This window comes from Sebastes fasciatus, chromosome 11 (genome assembly GCF_043250625.1).
Source record: "Sebastes fasciatus isolate fSebFas1 chromosome 11, fSebFas1.pri, whole genome shotgun sequence".
Classification (NCBI taxonomy): domain Eukaryota; kingdom Metazoa; phylum Chordata; class Actinopteri; order Perciformes; family Sebastidae; genus Sebastes; species Sebastes fasciatus.
This window is the reverse complement of record NC_133805.1, coordinates 14,043,421-14,062,003: the sequence shown is the minus strand read 5'-3', so window position 1 is coordinate 14,062,003 and position 18,583 is coordinate 14,043,421. Positions and strand designations below refer to the sequence as shown.

At 42.3% G+C, this 18,583-nt stretch overlaps 1 protein-coding gene across 2 annotated transcripts in view; it reads right to left on the bottom strand.

Moving 5' to 3' along the window:
• LOC141777006 (SPRY domain-containing SOCS box protein 4-like) overlaps positions 1–18,583 on the bottom strand; it is an 84,196-nt gene that overhangs the window by 28,181 nt on the left and 37,432 nt on the right. For both annotated transcript variants that reach the window (XM_074650913.1, XM_074650914.1), the window contains exon 2: positions 12,501–13,463. In XM_074650913.1, coding sequence (XP_074507014.1) covers positions 12,501–13,233 — 733 coding nt within the window. In that variant the 5' untranslated portion in view covers positions 13,234–13,463. The remainder of the gene's footprint in view (positions 1–12,500; positions 13,464–18,583) is intronic.

Below are 18,583 nucleotides of genomic sequence, written 5' to 3'. Positions count from 1 at the left end.
ACAGGTAGCTTTAACTGAACTCTTTGTTTGTAGTGCAACAACTCGGTGCTCATTGACAAATCTGAAAACCGACATCTAATTCAACAGAGCAACAAAAAGAAGAAGTGAAGCGAATGACGTTTGAGAGTTTCCTTCGACAGGCAGAAGAATGGCTGAGAGAGAAAGAGAGAGGGCCGAAAGACCTTTAAATAGAGCTAAATCCATGAGAGCACACAAAGGAATTCAGCCTGTCGGTAAATTGGTAATGTCAGGAGGCCAAATTGAAGTGTTGATTAGAGGCCGATCCCACAGCTTCCCGAGCAAAGAACCAAGGAGACAAAGATTGGGGATGATTATCTTGCTCTCATTCATTACTGCTCTCAGTCATTACGGGTACGGAGAGTGATTGGATCGCCCCATTAATAATACTGGACCTGTGTGTGTGTTGTAGCGGATTTAATAAATGAAACAAAGACCGTATGAATCAGTGGGAACCAGTGACAAACATTACATGCCACCATGTTTTTTTTCAATGCATATCAAACAGGTAACAGTCTTTTCCTTCTTCTATCTTTATAAAATCCCTCATCCAAAGAAGGCACTTGTGTCTGGGGAAAAGCGTGGCTCGCAGTCATAGTCTAGTCTGTGGCAGCGTTAAACGTAGGATTTATGGGTTTGTAAAACAGCGACTGCTGAGCTTTCAAAACTGATTTCAGCTCCTCAGCTTTCCTCGCTCGCATGAATATTTTTGAATCTCTGGGGGCTGGTGTTGTGGTGCATCAAAAAGGGTTTTATTGCTGTTTAACGTGTATTTTTGGAATTTAATTGCGTTCAAATGAGTCTCCCGCAGACTGACCTGCTCTTAAAAATGACACAACTTTAAAGTCCTAATACAGTAAATGCAATATCTTTCCACCAACACCTACGTCTGGATAGATTCTCTCTCTCTCTCTGTACGACACACACATGCACACAGGGTGGAACAGATGAGGGGAAATGTGTCGGTCCTGACAGAGAACTGGAATAAATGGGGAGATAATCAGGTGTGAAATCACTCTGGTTTTCTTTCTGCAGTAATTCAGTCGGTCTCATCTTCTCAGTGTCTCTCAACGCGTAGGGCCATTTCTGTTTTACACAAAACTAATAGCACTAATCGCAGGGCTTTTAACACACTTACTGGTGGTACAGTAGGGAAATGTTAGCCGGTCGGCTCCCGCAGGATGTGATTCCTGGGGAAGCACCCGCATTAAAGATTTCATGCTTTTTCTCTGCCTCCTTTTCCTTCATCCTTTCCCCATGAGATTCGTATTATCCCCTCCATTGCCTAACCATCCTTCTGTCTCTAGTCATCCATCTCCATCCCTCCTTTTCAGTCTCTCTGTGGCTCAGGTTTTATACAAGTGCGTTAATGTGAATCATAATATGTTAAGATAAAGAGGCTAAAAGAGAATTATGCAATAAATGGCAATGCCGACTAAAAATGATGCAATGTAGAAATACTTCCCCTGTGGGTGTGTTTCTGAAGTTTTTCATTTTATATTCAACAATCCCAAATTTGGGTTAAAAATATTCACTTGACAGTTGGTAACTAAGCTATCGTGCCTGCCTCTATCTAGTTGTTATCTGGCAGCAGACAGAAAGCAAACAGATTTGGTGTTGCACATGGACTCCTTGGAGAGTTATAGCATGTTTGCATGGAGAAACAAACACACAGAAACACACAAAGTCCATCTATTGAGCTCAGCTGTTGCAATGTAATAAATTAATGTTGTTTAAAATTGTATTTCTAAAAATGTCTGCCATGTGCAAGTGTGATCAGTCCATACAAGAACGCTGGTTATCTGCTCATCAAACTTCGTCTGCTATCATTCCATAACTTACCGTGGAATATAGGCTGCCGTGTTCATTACTGAAGCAGAGGGAACCAAGATATAATATCTCCGAGGCACTCAGGTGAAGGTGTTGGCAGGCGGGTTGCTATAGAAACAGCTATATCTGTGAATCACCATCCTAATAATGCCAGTGGTTTCCTTGATAGGGGCAGGGAGTCAATCTAGAGTAGTTCATTCAGGTTTCAAAAGTGGCTTTCTGAAACTGTTGTTTTTTTTTTCTCCAAATGTTATTCATTACTTATGTTAAACAAGATTAATGTCAAGCACCTGTGTTAAGGCTGCTCATTACTGAGAGCAGGTGCTCATGGCTATGGCCTCGTGGTGCACGTAAAAGCTGGAATGGATCAATAAAAGCCCATTAATGTGGTGGGATCAATGAGAAGAAGCAGATAAAACAATAGAAGTACCAAAAAAAAGAGTGAAAACAGAAATAAAACAGTAATGTCTTGCCACTAACTCGTTGAGGATAAACAGCACATTTATGGAGTCCTGGAGTAACTCTAATCTTCCTTTAGGTCGCTGGTTTAGTTAATCCAAGACTAGGCTTTTTAACTTAATGTGGGTTTACAAGTATACAAATGATCTATAAAGAGAACTTAACTGCAGTCTAGGAATCTGTCTAAAGTTCAAGAACTAAACCAGGTCAATGCTGTACCAGTAATACAGACACAGAGCTTTAGACGGTCAATAAAGTTGCATGATCGACTGAAGCAAAGGCACCACTTAACAGAACTGGATGTCGTGTTGTCAGTTTTTCTGCTGGAGATTGTGGATGATTGGATAAGCCATTCCCATTAACCTCAACTTTACTTTGTTTAACGCTAATGTACGCACACGCTAAACTAATTTGGAGAACATGGTAAACATTATACTTGCTAAACATCAGCATGGTAACATTATGAGCATGTTAGCGTGATGATGTAAGCAAAGAGTGGCTGTGCCAAAGTAACGACCTCACAGAGCTGCAAGCATGGCCGGTGCTTTCACATCTGTAGCTCGGTTCATTTGGTCGATACCAAGGGGAAAAATGACTGTTGCATTCTAGTACTGGTCCGGTTACGGTTCACATTGACTTTTTACAAACAAACCAGAGGAGTAAACATGAGGTTATACAGACTGACAGGCAACTCACTGATTGGACAGATTTGGCAACTGTCATCCTGCGTCATTAGCGCATCACATGGGGAAATCAAAATCTGGTGACTGACAAATGTTCTTTGATTAATAACTGATTATAAGAATATTAGTAATATTAGACTGCAAATCGACCGCATGTTATGATGAATAATGGTAGAGACGGGACTTTACAAAAGCCCCTTTGCACACTCCCAGATGACTGGTGCGAACACATAGTGTGAACGTCGGGGAGCTCACGGACACGCGCATGAGGTGTATTACTGTGGGATCGCTGTCACTCACTTTTTAATGGAGTTAATGAACTGACAACGTACACAGAGTCAGATACAAGCACAGCAGTTTTAACAGCTTTTGACCTATTAATCAGGGCAAATATCCGTGCTGACGTGCTTCTATACGTGGCCTTAAATACAGATCAATAAGATCGCTTCCTGAACAGATTTCACGATCAGCAGATGGATCTACTAGTAGTTTAACGCACCTTTTCAGGCGATCTCGGTTCAGCGGTACCAAAAAGGGCTAGGTGTGAAAGCACAATCTGTTAAGATAGTGATACAGATATTGATAAACAGAACGCAATACACTGTATCTGCTTAGGATGATTTTGATTATTCCTTCATATCACACTCTTTAAATAAAGCATTATGCTTCCTTCCTTGAATCAAGTGTTTGCTACGAGTCCTACAGTAGTACACATCGTTGTAGGCATTACACTCTGTACTGTAAGTGTGTGAATACACTTCTAAAACATTAATTCATATTTGATCACTCTTATCTTCACTAATCAATCAAAGTTCTGCCCTGCAGCCGTTCATTAGCAGCCGGTTTCTCCGCTGCCTCCCTCCTCTCTGAGCAGCTTCATTCCTCCACCGCTTATCGCTTCATGTGATCTCCACAGAACTGACACCACTTGACATGACTTTCAATTTTGCCCCTCGCTCACTATTTACACACCTCGTCTTCTTCTCATCTGAATCTCCTTTCTTTCTTTGCCTTTTATCATCCTGTCTGTCACTCTGCATTCTAGCTGCTACACTTTGATCTGGGATCAGTCGCACATCTCACTGCTGCCTCTGTCTCTCTGTTTGTATGTTGTGGTTTATTTATCTTTTCACACTCTCTCCGTTTTGGCCTCTCTTTTTTCTCTTTACTCACTCGCACTCTTGCTTTATTCAAACCCTCTTTTTGTCAGTAGGCATCTTTCCTGAAAGCTACGACACTAGCCAGCATAAAAAAATCACTATCTTCACTTTTTAGGCTTCCTGTTTTATACATGTTTGTCTCTCCTCGCATGTCGCCAGTGTCCCCCCTCCTACTCTTTTCTTTTTCTGTCTTGTTTTATGTGTTATGTTTCTCTTTGCCACTTCTTCCCCTTTCCTCTATTCATCTCTGCTGTTAAATATTTGATTACAAGCACGCTGACATCACACCACTGTTCTCCGCCGGAGCTGGGGGTGTTTAGATCTCCAAGCAGAGGATGAAGGAGAAAACATAAGGCACTTTCAAACACATATCTGAGCCTTTTCTGTAAGTCATATAATCGTGTAGTGTCGTTTCAGAACAGCCACTCATAGGCATTTTGTTAGATTATGTCAAGAAGTGGTCACAGAAAAATAGTTGCAGAGACAAAGGCATCCATTCAACAAGGACATTCAATTAGGGAATATAGATTGCCCTCCACTCAGACGTTTTGCAGAAGCTATTAAGTAACTGCGTGGGCACCGTAAATTAGCCACGATAAAAATGTGCACAATCAGCCTGTAATGTGTTTTGTGTAGTTTATAATGCAGGTGCAGACACAAACTGCTCTCTCAATTTTAACTGAGTTTGCATTTAAAATCATCAATCCAACCTGAACTTAGCTGAAGTAAAAGTTTGTGTTGAGAGTCACTCAAAATCAGTGTTGGGTAGTCTAAGAAAAACACACGGCATGTACTTTTGTGTGTCTGTACAATGCGTGGGCTCTAGCGAGAGCTGCTGGTGGCTTGTCTAAATATGCAGGAGCCAACACTTCAGGGGAAACCAACCAGAAAGAGAAAAGAAAGCAGCCAAAGAGAGAAGGGCACGCTCATGTGACGGCAAAATGCAAAGGGAGACAAATCAGGGAGGTATAAAAAGCTGAAGCCAGTACGCCTGCAGCCAACAGCGAAGTTAAGATAAAGAACTAACCCACTGACCCACATATCACACAGCCAGGAGTTAGTGAGAAACTCTGACGTTAGCTGGCTGACAACCAGGCTGCCACCAGTAAGCTGAGTCACTCTGTCCAACAGGAAGATTTATAATTCAAACACGCCATGAACGCACATGTAATGGAACAGAGTGAAACGTAAGTGCACCGAACCAAGCAGAGCTGAGGTTAACCCAACCTTCAGGTTCAGTTCACCCGAATCAACACATTTTCTTGCTTACTGTAAGTGGCGTCTAAACATGTTGACGGTTTCGATTTGTGAATGCAGTGAAGGTGACTGGAATATCAAAACTGATAAATGACTTTTGGCTTGGGAAAATGTTAGGGCTGCAACTAACGATTATTTTTATTGTCAATTAACCTGTTGATTATTTTCTTGATTAATCAATTTGTTTTTTGTTCTATAAAATGTCAGAAAATGTTGATCAGTGTTTCCCAAAGCCCACGATGACGTCCTCAAATGTCTTGTTTTGTCCACAACTCAAAGATATTCAGTTTACTGTCACAGAGGAGTAAAGAAAATAGAAAATATTCACATTTAAGAAGCTGGAACCGGAGAATTCTTAGTTGTTTTTTTCTTAAAAAATTTGACAAACTGATTCATCGATTATCAAAATAGTTGCAGATTTATTTAATAGTTGACAACTAACCGATTAATCGTTGCAGCTCTAAAAATGTTACACAGGATTATCTACAGACCTCCCTGTAGACATTTTATTTAGGACTATTTCTTCAGTAGAAAGTAGTAAGAGAGGAAGGACATGTTGCTGTTGAGTTTCCCTTTTTGTTTTGAGCAGCACAAATTAAACTTCAGCTTCATTGTGATGCAGCGGCGGCAGAAAGATGAATATCTCAAAACGTCAGCAGATAAAACCCAAAAATATCTGCCCTTAACATCACGAGGGGAAACTGTGAAAATGTTTTCTTGTGACTCATGTGAAGCAACACTTTAACCCGAAGTCCTATCTTGAACAAACACGACAGTGATCGTGATGTAAATCATTGAAAAAAGGGATATTTGTAATGCACTGGGAAGCTGATATATTGCGTCAGCGAGAACAACAAACCCAGAAAGATTTCATTTCAGATTATTTAATTTGAGATAAGATGTTTGTTTTTCCAACAATGACATCAACTAAACCAAGCTTTTTTTACTGGCAAGTCTGTCAGACGCATGCAAGGGGAAATCACAATAATGAATAGGGAACAGCCTAATACTTTTATTGTTACACAATTGTATGTGCTCTACAAAATGATCATAACTGTGCATGCTGGTTATAAATGGGTCTCATGGTACGTGTCCACAGCCTCCGTCCTTTCCACGCATTCTGGTAGCGTAGCGGCGTGATTCGAGACACGGACCGTCACGACGCCTGCTCCTCATTTGCTTGAGGTCTAGACTACTTTATGCAAATCAGGGGCGTCCGGCACGACTCGCTGCCTCTGGAAACTCCCTAGAAACTTTTAAACTAAACAAAAATAAAGACAGATTCAGCAACTGCATGGCTTATTTCTCGCATAAAATGTTTTCAGAAACATATTTCGGTGAACTATTTTCATAATATGAGAGAAGAAAGTTTTCAAACGAGCCGCCATATTCGGTTCTGGTTTGAAAGCTGGGAGCAGCAGCCCGCGAGGGAAAGCGTTCGTCCAATCAGGTGTCAGGGCCTTGTGTCTAGTGGCGGCCCAATCCTGGGAAGCGAGGCGATCACCCGAGATAAAAAAAAATGCCCTGTGGACACATCAGTGTTCTGTAGTTTGGGTGAACAGCAGCGGCAGCAGCTGGTTTAGGTCTAACCTGGAGTGTGTTAGCTCATGTGGTGCAGACTAAATAGTAGAGGAGAGGGAGGGAGGTCAGGCCAGCTTACAGGGAAAAAAAAAAAGAAAAGTGGGTCACTTCTCGTTGACAGATCTGCTGGAATGTGATGCCTGAATAAGCCTGCGACTGTGATTTTAACTATGAAGTATGAATTAATCCCTGCCAACAAAAACCCAGCGTTAGTATTTGTGTCTGCATGCTGCAAATGCCACGTTTCTTTCAGCGGAGTTGGAAGTCCAGAGGCTTTATGATGTGTGTTTGACATTTTTCACACAGTGCAGTTAAAATAGACAAAGTGATGGTGCAGAGACGTGGGTGTGTTTTGAAACTTCTTTGAAAATATGACAATTTTCTATCCGGGTGTCAGTGTCACACTGCCTCATTCACATCGTCTCACGGCTCTGCTAGCTGTCTACTTTCCCTCTCGCTGCCTTTGTATTCTGGCTCCATCCTTCTCCTGATAAAAACGTCAGTATGGTCTTTGCTAGTTCTAGGATCTTATCCTGGTATTTTAAACTTATTCTCAGTCTGTTTTTCTTCCATTCTGTCACCATCTCCCTCCTCTTTTTTACTCTCTTTCCCTCTTTTCAACCCAACTTCCCTGTTCCACACTGTTTTCTCCTGTTTTTTGCTTCCCTCACCGTCTCTGAGGCAGTAATGATTGGTCCTGTCATCCGGTCAGCTAAACTGTCTGAGGCTGAAACTGGTTTGAGCTGGTGAATCATATCACAGCTGTTGGATAATAAACCTTTAATGTCAACTTTTCAGCAACTGGGAAAAAAAAGAAACATTCTGACTTCACTGCCAGGAAAGAAATGTAATCTTTCAATTGAAGTTAAAACCAATCTCCCAAATTGGATTTACAAGGTCTTCACCTGATAACAGTCGTACGTGCCCAACGGTGGCCTCTAAAGGTCCAGAAAAGGTCTATTTCTGGGTGGTTTGTGCATTAGCTGATAAGAAAGGCAGCATTAAGCTGCCCGATTTCACATTGGAGTTTGGTGTGATGTTCGCTCGAGTACAAAGAGAAGAGAGGAGGAGGAAGAGAGGAAGTGGCACATATCAGGGCCGAAGCTAAGACAGCTCCCATTGTAGTGAATCAAAGCGCCGCTAATTGGTACAATTATAGAGACAGGACGAGAGAGAATACAGAGCTGTGTGTGTGTGTGTGTGTGTGCGAGAGAGACAGATATGCACACACACACACACACATTAGACAGAAGCAGATGAGAGCGTGCTTCAAGGAAGAAAAATAAATTAGTTACACATATTTATGTAATTTAGCAACAATTAAGTGAAACACGCACTATCTGGCTAACAGGGATCTGTTCACCTCTCGATGAAAGAGGAGAAATTCTTCAGTCACGGCGGTGGGAGGATGAATAATTTACATCACATTTACAGGATAATGCAGTTTCGACCTCGCTCAGCATGTATTTGCATTAGTGCACATACTTCCCTGACCCTGATTGCTTTGTGTGATCTTCCCGAAACTACCATAGTGCTGCTGGTTATGTACGTCTCACCGGTGTGTGTCCTGTCACTGCAGGAATGGGTGCAATAATCTGAGGTGGAGCCAAGTGATGATCAAGTGCTCGTGGTGGTGCGGCGAGGCCTGAGCCGGAGTGATGAGAAAAGCAAACAGTTTGTGGCGACGAGACGCTGCATCTATAAATCTCTTTTTTAATACCCTGCAGTCATGTTGTTTCCCCTCACAACGATAATTCAAAAACAATCCAATAGTCGCTTCTCATGGGAAGGCCTGTTAGATAAAGTCATTACCGAGCTACCCGGAGGATTTTTCATGACCATACATACCCTCATAAACACACAGAACAGATTTTATACGTTACACTCATTGAGGTTTAAACTCAACACATTTCGCAAATGATAATACACTAAGCAATTACCAGGGATGAAAGCGGCAAAAGATATCACACAATGACTGTTAGCTGACCGCATACTGCAACATTGCCATTCACACTCTCGCAGGCCGACAGCAATTATGACTTCATTCTCGCTATCCGAGTCATCTGCGGGGCATACAAGCCGATTCAATTCAAAACTGATATTGAATGAAACCGCTACACAGACTGTAATCACAGGCTGTTTGCCGACTCTGCAACAAAGAGGGCGCCCCGAGGCTATTTACTTCACCTCTGAATCTGGAGATATTGCTCTCGTCACAGATTTTGTTTCAGATTCAGAGCACTAATAACCCCGAAAAGCCCTCTCAGCTATGAATGTGGTTATGTGTGAATGGAATGAGAAACCAAAAGCATTGTTTCAGCTTTGGTGGTCCAAGTGGATTTCCCCTACCTGAGGTCTGTTTCTAAAAGTAAACCTTTGTCTCGTCTGTCTGCACACACACATATGATTTCATTTATTTTGTTTAGGAGTCTTGGCATGCATAGTTGTAAAGCATCTTCTTAGACTGATTTCTAACGGGAGACAACAGCTTTAAGGCCTCGCCAAACCGCAACATGTTGTGACAAAATCAATTAATTCTGCGATCAGTGTATTTGCTCGTGTCAAGTTTTTTCTGTCAGAGTATAAACTGTTCCCCAACAGAAGAATGGTGTGTAGACAGTTAGGAGACAGGAGTCAATAGTACAATAGACTTAATTGACCTACTAGCGACAGGCTTGCTGACGGAGAGTTAACAATCTTGCAGTTATAGATTATAATTTTACAGTTTTTAATGCACAATTCTTACTTATAATCTGTCACTGTCAATATAGATTCTACATGCTGTACATACAATATATAAACATCTTTACATGTACATATGTACATAATCATCCAGTCCCTGTATATCCATTCAGTATCTAATTCTTTTTGTTGTTGTATTGTTTACAACTTACAGAATACTTGACTAGACATTTTTATTTCTTATTTTAGTGCTGGTCATTGGTTCTTTTTTTATATTTATATATTCCTATTATATTTATATATACACCTATTTTTTCATTACTTGTGTACTAACACTCCTGTCTCTTCTTTACTTTTATGTGTCCAGCTTTGTTGTCCTTGTCCCTATAGCTTGTCCCATAAGCGCTTTGAGTGGTCGGAAGACTAGAAAAGCGCTATATAAGTCCAAGTCCATTTACCATAGCTGTTATTTGTATTTCTGTGCGAGTACATCAAGAGAGATGCAAAAAAACTGAGTCAAACTACTTGTATGTGCACATGTACTTGGCAAATAAATCTGATTCAAATTGTCATCGACTGAGCTAACGAGCTTGCTATCTAGGGCTGACCCGAACGCTTCGAAGCTTCGACCATTGCCGTAGTAATCGATCTCCGTACTCAGTATTTGAATGCTTCAAATGTATGTAATAATAATGTATAAATCCCCAAATAGCCCATGAAATAAGGAATAATCCCACTAACCCTAACCCTAACCCTCACCAACCTACGAGAAACAATTATTTAGCGAAGACGCACTGATAAATTTCACTTCCTGGTGTGACTGGACCTTTACTAGTTTTCATTGTGCTGTGCTCAGATCACAAATATGTATTCCTAAATTTCTTGCTGTGTCTGTCTGTTTCTCACACATACACATCCCTGCTTGCCTCCTTTCTCCACCTACTCCCTCTTTTCATATTCCTTAAGACACACCTATCAGGATGAGCCTTTCAACCTTCACTCTCCTCCATGCATTAAGCAGTGCACATTTTCAACAGTCAAACCTCATTTCACAGCATGAAGTATATGTGCTTGTGGAAGCGAGGGCTTTGAACACACTCAATATTCTCCATATTCTCCGAGGTGGCCCATCACACAGACTCGCCGTGAAATCCAGCAGATGGCTCCATAAATGGGAAGTGGCTGAGGTGATGTGCTTGCTTTCAACAGCCAAAGTATGTACTTTGAACTAAGCCTGAGTGTAGGAGATTACCAGACATCACACATACAGTCAGGCGGGACTTAAACCAGAGGTTAAGAATTTCAAGCCTTGAAATTCAGCAAACTCTTTTGTGTTTCATTCTGATTCATATTCTAGTTGGCCAGCTGCAGTTTTAACACCAAAAACATCCAATTTAAAGCTAGAATGAGGCCCGCGACCTCTTTTTTAGAGAGTAGAAAACAGGCTGTTGATGTCGTGGCGACCCTTATGAGCAGAAACTTCTAAGACAAAATTTCAAAGAGGCATTTAAGGTGATTGGGCAAAGGGAAATCAGATGTAACAAACTACAGAGAGAGATGGGTTTCCGCTCAGCTTTCTGCCGGGTAACGCACAAAAACACACCCTGTTGTGATATCAAATAAGACCCATGGGGTTCTGCAAACACAGGGGGAGGGAGACGGCCAGAGTCAGATCATAAGCGTGTTTTCATAAAACACACTTTCCCCTTCCTGGCAGGTGTGTGTCTATGTGTGTAGGTGTCCACGATGTGTGTCTAAGAGCTTTTCTAACAAGCTGTTCAAAGAGTCGCTGTTTAGACTGCGATGGGAGGAAAGCCTGTCTCTTCTCTCATAACACACACATGTAGACAGACAGTGGGAGTCAAACAGAATGTAGCGTCTCCTGGGAACAAAACAACCCATATTCAAATACCTCAACCCAACATCCAAACTGCTCTTTATGAACTCATCTCCCTCGACTCGTACCACTGAGACCACAGCTGTTTTACACAGACACAACAACCGCTTGATACATTTAGAAGGCTGGATGTAATGTTGCTATAATCAGGAAATATTCAGTGCAGAAAAAAATCCTTCTAGCCATGGTGGTGACCCAAAAGACTATCACTGAAACAGCCAAAATGAGCACGGTAATATGGTGTTGATACCTGCAGGTACTGTTTGTAAGACTACATATGAGGAAATTATCTGTTAATGCTTCCTCAGGTACCTCAACACAAGAACTGATGCTTTGTAATATCTGGAGGAATGAGTCTGAGAGAATCTCCAACAGGGACAAGAGAAAATGAGAAATCACATCCAGGAGGTGACCTGTAACCTCTAAAGCTGGGCATACACCGTACGATTTTGGCCCGTTTTTGGCAAACCCAAATCCATGAAAAATAACTTTTTTCACATTGTTACTCTTTCAGCTTGAAAGAAAGCAATGGCATAGAGAAGATTTCTATAGAAACATGAGCCACGCACACTATAAAATGACGACACATGATGTTAAACTGCCGCCTCTACATTTCCTGTAGAGAAACCGGTGTCATCACTCCCTTGAATATTGCGGAACACAGTGGATTTTCTGTCTAACTTTCCCCCCGTTTCCTTCGAAAAGGAAATGTGTCAAAAGTACAATCTCTGACTTCACAGAGTTACACAACAAACTGAAAGTCTTACAACAACCTGGGACATGTGGAGACACGTCACGATTGGGCTGCCACTGTTGGTTTCCTATTCTTGTATTCCACCAACCATGACTTTAAAGACTATTGTAAAGACAAATATCATCTAACATCAGCATTGAGTATGTATGTGTTAATGTAGTGTAATATATGGTACTTACGATCCAAGCCGTTGATGTACTTCATTGCTATCTCACAATGACCCCACACAGCGCTGACGACAGGATACAGCTTCTTGCCTTTCAGTCCTCTAAACGCGACTCCTAGATACTGTCCATCCACCATGAAGCTCAGCGTCCCTTCGTCCATGTCCAGAATCACTAGCAGAGAGTCCGGCAGGGTGAACGACTCCTCCGGCTCCAGGAAACAAGGGTAAGAGGGCAGCACGCTGTGGGCTCTGTTCTTGCTGTCGTGGTAGAGCCTGTTGCGTCCCAGATCCCAGCCCCAGGATTCACAGTCCGACCCCACCAGCGCCGTGTAGCCAACAGAATGTAAAGCAGCTTCTGAGGTCGCCACCCCGACCACGGCGTGGGTGCCGCGCTGCCGGGAGGGCCAGTGGATCTTCCACACGTGGAGACCCCTCGTGTATCCGACGCTTCCCCGGATGCAGTCCGTGCTCTGAGCGACCGGGTGGCGGTGAAATGTCAGTTTGTCATCGTCTTTTATGAAGATATTGAGCGAGCGGTCGTCGGGGTTCCACGCGTGACGGAGCTGCGTCTCCAGTCCAGCACACGGCGTGTCCAGTAGGAGATCCAGTCTGGGTGGTTTGGAGAAATCCGGGCCCCTCAGTTCTGGGTGCTGCCGGCGGTGCGCCGAAGGCCGGTACGACGGGGAGCCGCCGCTTTCCCCGCGACCATCTACCGATTTGATGCCGCCAGAGATCTTCTGCCCCATGGCTGCGATGGAAAGGCTGATGGCAGGAGGGGGAAGGGGAGGGTGGTGTTTGTGCAGGTGGGTGCTGCGCTGCGTAGAGCTTGACGTTACCTCATCAATGCGGTGGAGCGGAAGTTCCTGACTGGAGAGTGGTAGAGGGAGATGAAGGAGGAGGAGGTGATGAATGAAAGACGTATGCGATCTGGTTTCATGCCACAAATGTCTTCAGAAAGACAGAGCTGCTGCCACTCCTGTTGAGAGAAGGACAAGAGAAAGAACTATTAAAAAATTAGGTATTAACTCCTCTAATTATTAACCACTGCTAGTTTTAGCAAACTATAGTCTGAGCAATGAGCCAGAGAAACAAGGATTAAAAAGAGAGATGATGATTGAGAGAGAAAGGCAAAGAGTAACTGAGAGAGAAAGAGAATTACGCCAGTGGCAAGTGTTGGCAAAACTCCTTGTTTCACAGATTTCGTGCGGCTTTGTTTTGATGGGAATAAACAATGAACAGGATGAACAAGCATACACACATACACTGGCACATATACACACACACACACATTTCCTCTGACTCATCCTGCATCCTCCTCACAAAGTCATACGCCAATACCAATACATGCAAGCAAACATTCCCCAGTTGTGCAACATTACCCAGATCTGAACCTGGCACGCTCTCATTTAGGTAATGTAATTTTAATGAGTATAGCCTGAGTCTGCAAAAATATCAGCACAACAGGAGGAAAACAAAAACACCAGGTAATAATTTATCACTATTCCTCAGTGAAACAAAGTTGAAAAAGTCAGCAGGACTGACGCTTGCCTTCACACTTTATATAGTATAGTATGGTACACATGGTAATATGTAACAGTAGCAGACAGTTTATGTTCTACATGTCAGTGTACACGACGAGCCAAAATCCTAACCACTGTTCATATTGTGGTTTCATTTTTAGAATGTTATTTCCATTTTTATGTCATTTTCAGTGTAATGTGTTAGTTTCCAGCGTGGGCGAGACAGTTTTAGTTTAGTTTTTATTCAGTTTCAGTTTTGTTCACTTACGAGTTTTGGTTTATTTGGGGTAAAGGTGACACCGTGTTAAAAAGAACACATCATAAACTCATAGATGTACATTCAAATGAATGTTAATTTAAAAAAAAGACCTATTGTTTCTTTAGAAATATTTCTTTTTATCGCTTATCTCTGGTTTTCACATAAGTAAAGAAAACGACACAAATTTGACCTTGAATTCTTTTTTATATAACCTTTTTTTTTTTACTTTTAACTTTTTATTTCAATTGGTTCACATAGTCATATAATATAAAATAATAATATTTAATATATAATAATATTTATTGTTCTTTTAGTTAACAATAATTAGTCTTTAACACCATATTTCAGCATATAAAGCCATTTAAAAGATGATCTCACACACACACACACACACACACACACACACACACACACACACACACACACACACACACACACACACAGACAGCTCTGTGTGGTTAAACTGACGTAGGGGTCTCTTCCAGGAACGGCAGCTGGTGCTTCCTGTTCGGAGGAAAAGAGTCGTCACACCTCGGGCAGACAGGGAAGTGGATGACACAACTCTCTATGTATCTCATGTATCTCATGTATCTATCTGCTGCTTGTCTTTACCTCATCCACCACAAGCACTCATTTATTTTTATGTGTTCGCTGAACTGACGCGTCTTCTGGTAAGAGTGTCTCACACCTCGATAGGAGAAGTGATGCACCGTTTATTCATGCGTCTGCACTGCACTGCATGCAAGGTTAAACCTTCTACTACTGTTGACAATAGAGCATTATTATGTGAAGGTCTGGATAATGCTCTGTTGGTGTATCTCTATTCAGTTTATTGTTTCAATCTATACATGAACCATATAGTTACTTAAGCCTGGAAAGCTGAAAATACACTTCAAAAAGTACAATTTTATAAAAGGCCATTGTCTGTATTTCTCGAAGACTATATAAGCAGTGGACGTAGTCACCATGACGTCACTCATTGGTTTGTGGACGGCCGCTTTGAAGCCTCGAGTTCAGCATTTTGTCCGTCGCCATCTTGGTTTTTGTCCGTTGCCATCTTGGGTTTTTGCACCCAGAAGTGACACGAGAGGGTGGAGCTAAGTACAACCAAATGCTGAATGAGACATTTTTAGGCGACTAAAAAGGTTATAACTAGCTGTCATGAACTGAAAACACACTGTGAAAGGGTTGAAGTTGTAAGATGAAAACATGGACAACTCCCAGACCGGACAACGCAGTGGTAGTGACCTGTCAATCACAAGGTAGCCACGCCCTAAAGCATACCCTGCTTTATGGTCTATTTGACTCTAAATGGGACCATAATTTACTAAATGAACATCATGCTGTATTGAAGAAGACTTGAAACTAGTGAGAAGTAGGCTCATTTTCTCATAGACTTCTATACAATCTGACTTCTTTTTGCAACCAGAGGAGTCGCCCCCTGCTGGCTACTAGAAGGAATGCAAGTTTAAGGCACTTCTGTATTGGCTTCACTTCTCAGACCCAGAGGTTGCCCACTGGTATTTCTCTAAAATGTAAAGTGAATTAAAAGTTAATATGACACTTTGTACAGTGTTTTTATTTTTAACCAAAGACTGATGACACCAGCACAAATATTCCCATCAGACCAGTTGGTCACCACATCACAGAGTGAGGTCATGGTGTAATTCTGTGTGAAATTTCTATGCCCTCCACACATGCACGCACGCACGCACGCACGCACGCACGCACGCACGCACGCACGCACGCACGCACGCACGCACGCACGCACACACACACACCTCCGTCTCATTTTGGCCGCTCGCATTTTCCCATTCTCTGTCGCTCTCTTTCTGTCTCTCTCGCTGTGAATGAGGTCATGGCAGCTGGCAGCCAATGTGTGCCACAACTCAGTTCACTCCTCAGCATGAGAGGGTTCAGTGCTCGGACACACACACACACACACAGATACAGCTACAGCTGCCTCAGTGTGTGTCATCACGGCTGGCAGGTGGGTTAAGGGTGGACCCTGCATGGAAGATTCCAGAGTCATCGCTGCCAAACTTCAGCCAAAGAAAACACTATTTAACACTGTACAAACTCTCAGTGTGTGCGTCTCAGCGGGCCCGGTCTGGCACAGCATGTGGATAACAATCTGGCATTTTGGGCTGTCATCAAGGAGGCACTTGACCTCTGACCCCGTGTCATCACGGTCGCCGTTGCGTAGTAACCTCTCAAGAGGCTGGTGGTGGGCTGGCGCAGCGTCTGCTGCTGCGAATAGCGGCAACATGCTTCAGCCATCTGTTGTTTACTTTCCCTCCATCTCTATCTGCTTCTGCAGCCAACTCATTGAGGACCGACCACACTCGTCCCACCTCCCTTCATCTGTACTCTCAGCTGGTTTCGACAAGACAGAAGATCACATGGTGCCACACATATGCAAAATGCAGGTGGTGCTATGATTTAAGGCTGTAATTTGGGATTATCATCATCATCTAACTAATTCATCATTTAGAAAATATCAGAAAGTAGTGAAAACTCACTTCCTTTGTCCATCAACAGTCTAAAATCCGAAGATATTAAGCTTAATATCACGGGAGATGAAGAAAAGTTCCCCAACTTTTAGACGCTGAAACTAGATTATTATATCATAATAGATTAATGTTCTGTCAATCAATTAATCAACACATTTTTTCAGCTCTACTATGATTTGGAGCTTGGTTATTGCTTTATAAATATCAAATAACACAAATTAGTTCAACAGGGGATGGATGTTAGGCCAGATATTAGCAGAAATCTGGAAGAATGAGAGACAGGAAGGGCAAGGAGAGTGTAGAGGTAATCTTTAAATTATCTGACCAATTAAAATGGTTTTCTTTGTCTTGGAGAAAAGTATATAATCTGTGTATTATCTTTCTTCGGGGAGACATTCCCCTTTGCCCTCTGGTGTCTTCTTGTGTTATGGTATTAAGTCTCCTAATTGCAATTATATTCTTTAACTTCAACATCGGTGTTTTGTGTGTTTATTCAAAATGTTTTAAGTGTTACAGATACAATTTCCTATGGCTAGAGAGGGAAAAGGGTGAACTTGGCAAGAAAAAAATTTAATTGAGTGACGTTCAGCAAAAACTTTGTGAATGTGAGACAAAAAAGAGCTGCCAAGTTACTTTAAAGTAAAAACTATTCTAAACGCCTTGTCATAAAATTGGAAAAAGGATGAGATAAGGAAGGCGAGGACAAATAAGAGACAGACAGCAGTGTGCACCTGCTGTGTGGGCTAGCTTCATCTGGCTTCTCCTGCTGTACTACTAACAAGCTCCAGTCACTAAAAAGCATGTGAGGGCGGTGTGTGTGTGTGTGTGTGTATGTGTGTGCGTGTGTGTGTGTGTGTGTGTGTGTGTGTGTGTGTGTGTGTGTGTGTGTGTGTGTGTGTCTCAGACTGTGTTTCATTTACTGGCCAACAAATTCTGACTGGGCAGACAGGCTTTGAAGTCACACACACCAACTCACACACTGAGATAGGAAACTGCTGGTAACCGCTCACTCATACTGCACCACCCTCAGAGAACAGTCCCGATTCGTCTGTGGACTTTTTCCACAGGAATCCTGTCAACCACTCCAGAGGATCCAAAACACCTATGACTAACAGAAACCAAGTTCGTACAGTAGTATTTACTGTACGTGTGTGATTCTTTGTTTGTGTCTGAGAGGGTCAGACGAGGCCACACAGGACCATAATGAGTAGCTCGACAGTCATTCAGCCTTCCAGTTTCTGTGTTAATGCATGAATGTCTGACCCTGAGAGCGTGCTGGTGTGTGTGCGCGTCCTTCATCCTAGATCAGCTGGTCCGCGAGTTATCATCCCAGCAGACCCGGTGACAGCAGCAGAAACAGCTGTTGTCTCGCACCACTAATACGCCACATGGAAACAGTGGGCTTCGTTTAGCAAGTCACATGCAGTCAAATGATTGAGTATTTTAAAGACATCTTAAAGGAGTAGTTTGACATTTTGGGAAATCTGTTCCCTTTCTTGCTGAGAGTTAGATGAGAAATGATACCACTCTGTTCAATATAAGGGCCCAGACACATCGACCCGACATCGAAGAACTAGCGGCAATGAAGGCTAGTTGAGTCGCCACACATCGTCTTTGTCTCGGCCAAAAAGTTGCACTCGAACTGCAAATTTCATAGTTCTTTCCAGAAAACTTTTTTTAAATAAGAATTTAACAATAAAATGATTTGGGAAAGATTCAGAACCTAAAATAGAAGTGCTAAATGAAAAGTTAAGGGATCACCAACGTTATTAAAATGCTTGTTACGCGAGGCATGAATATGTGT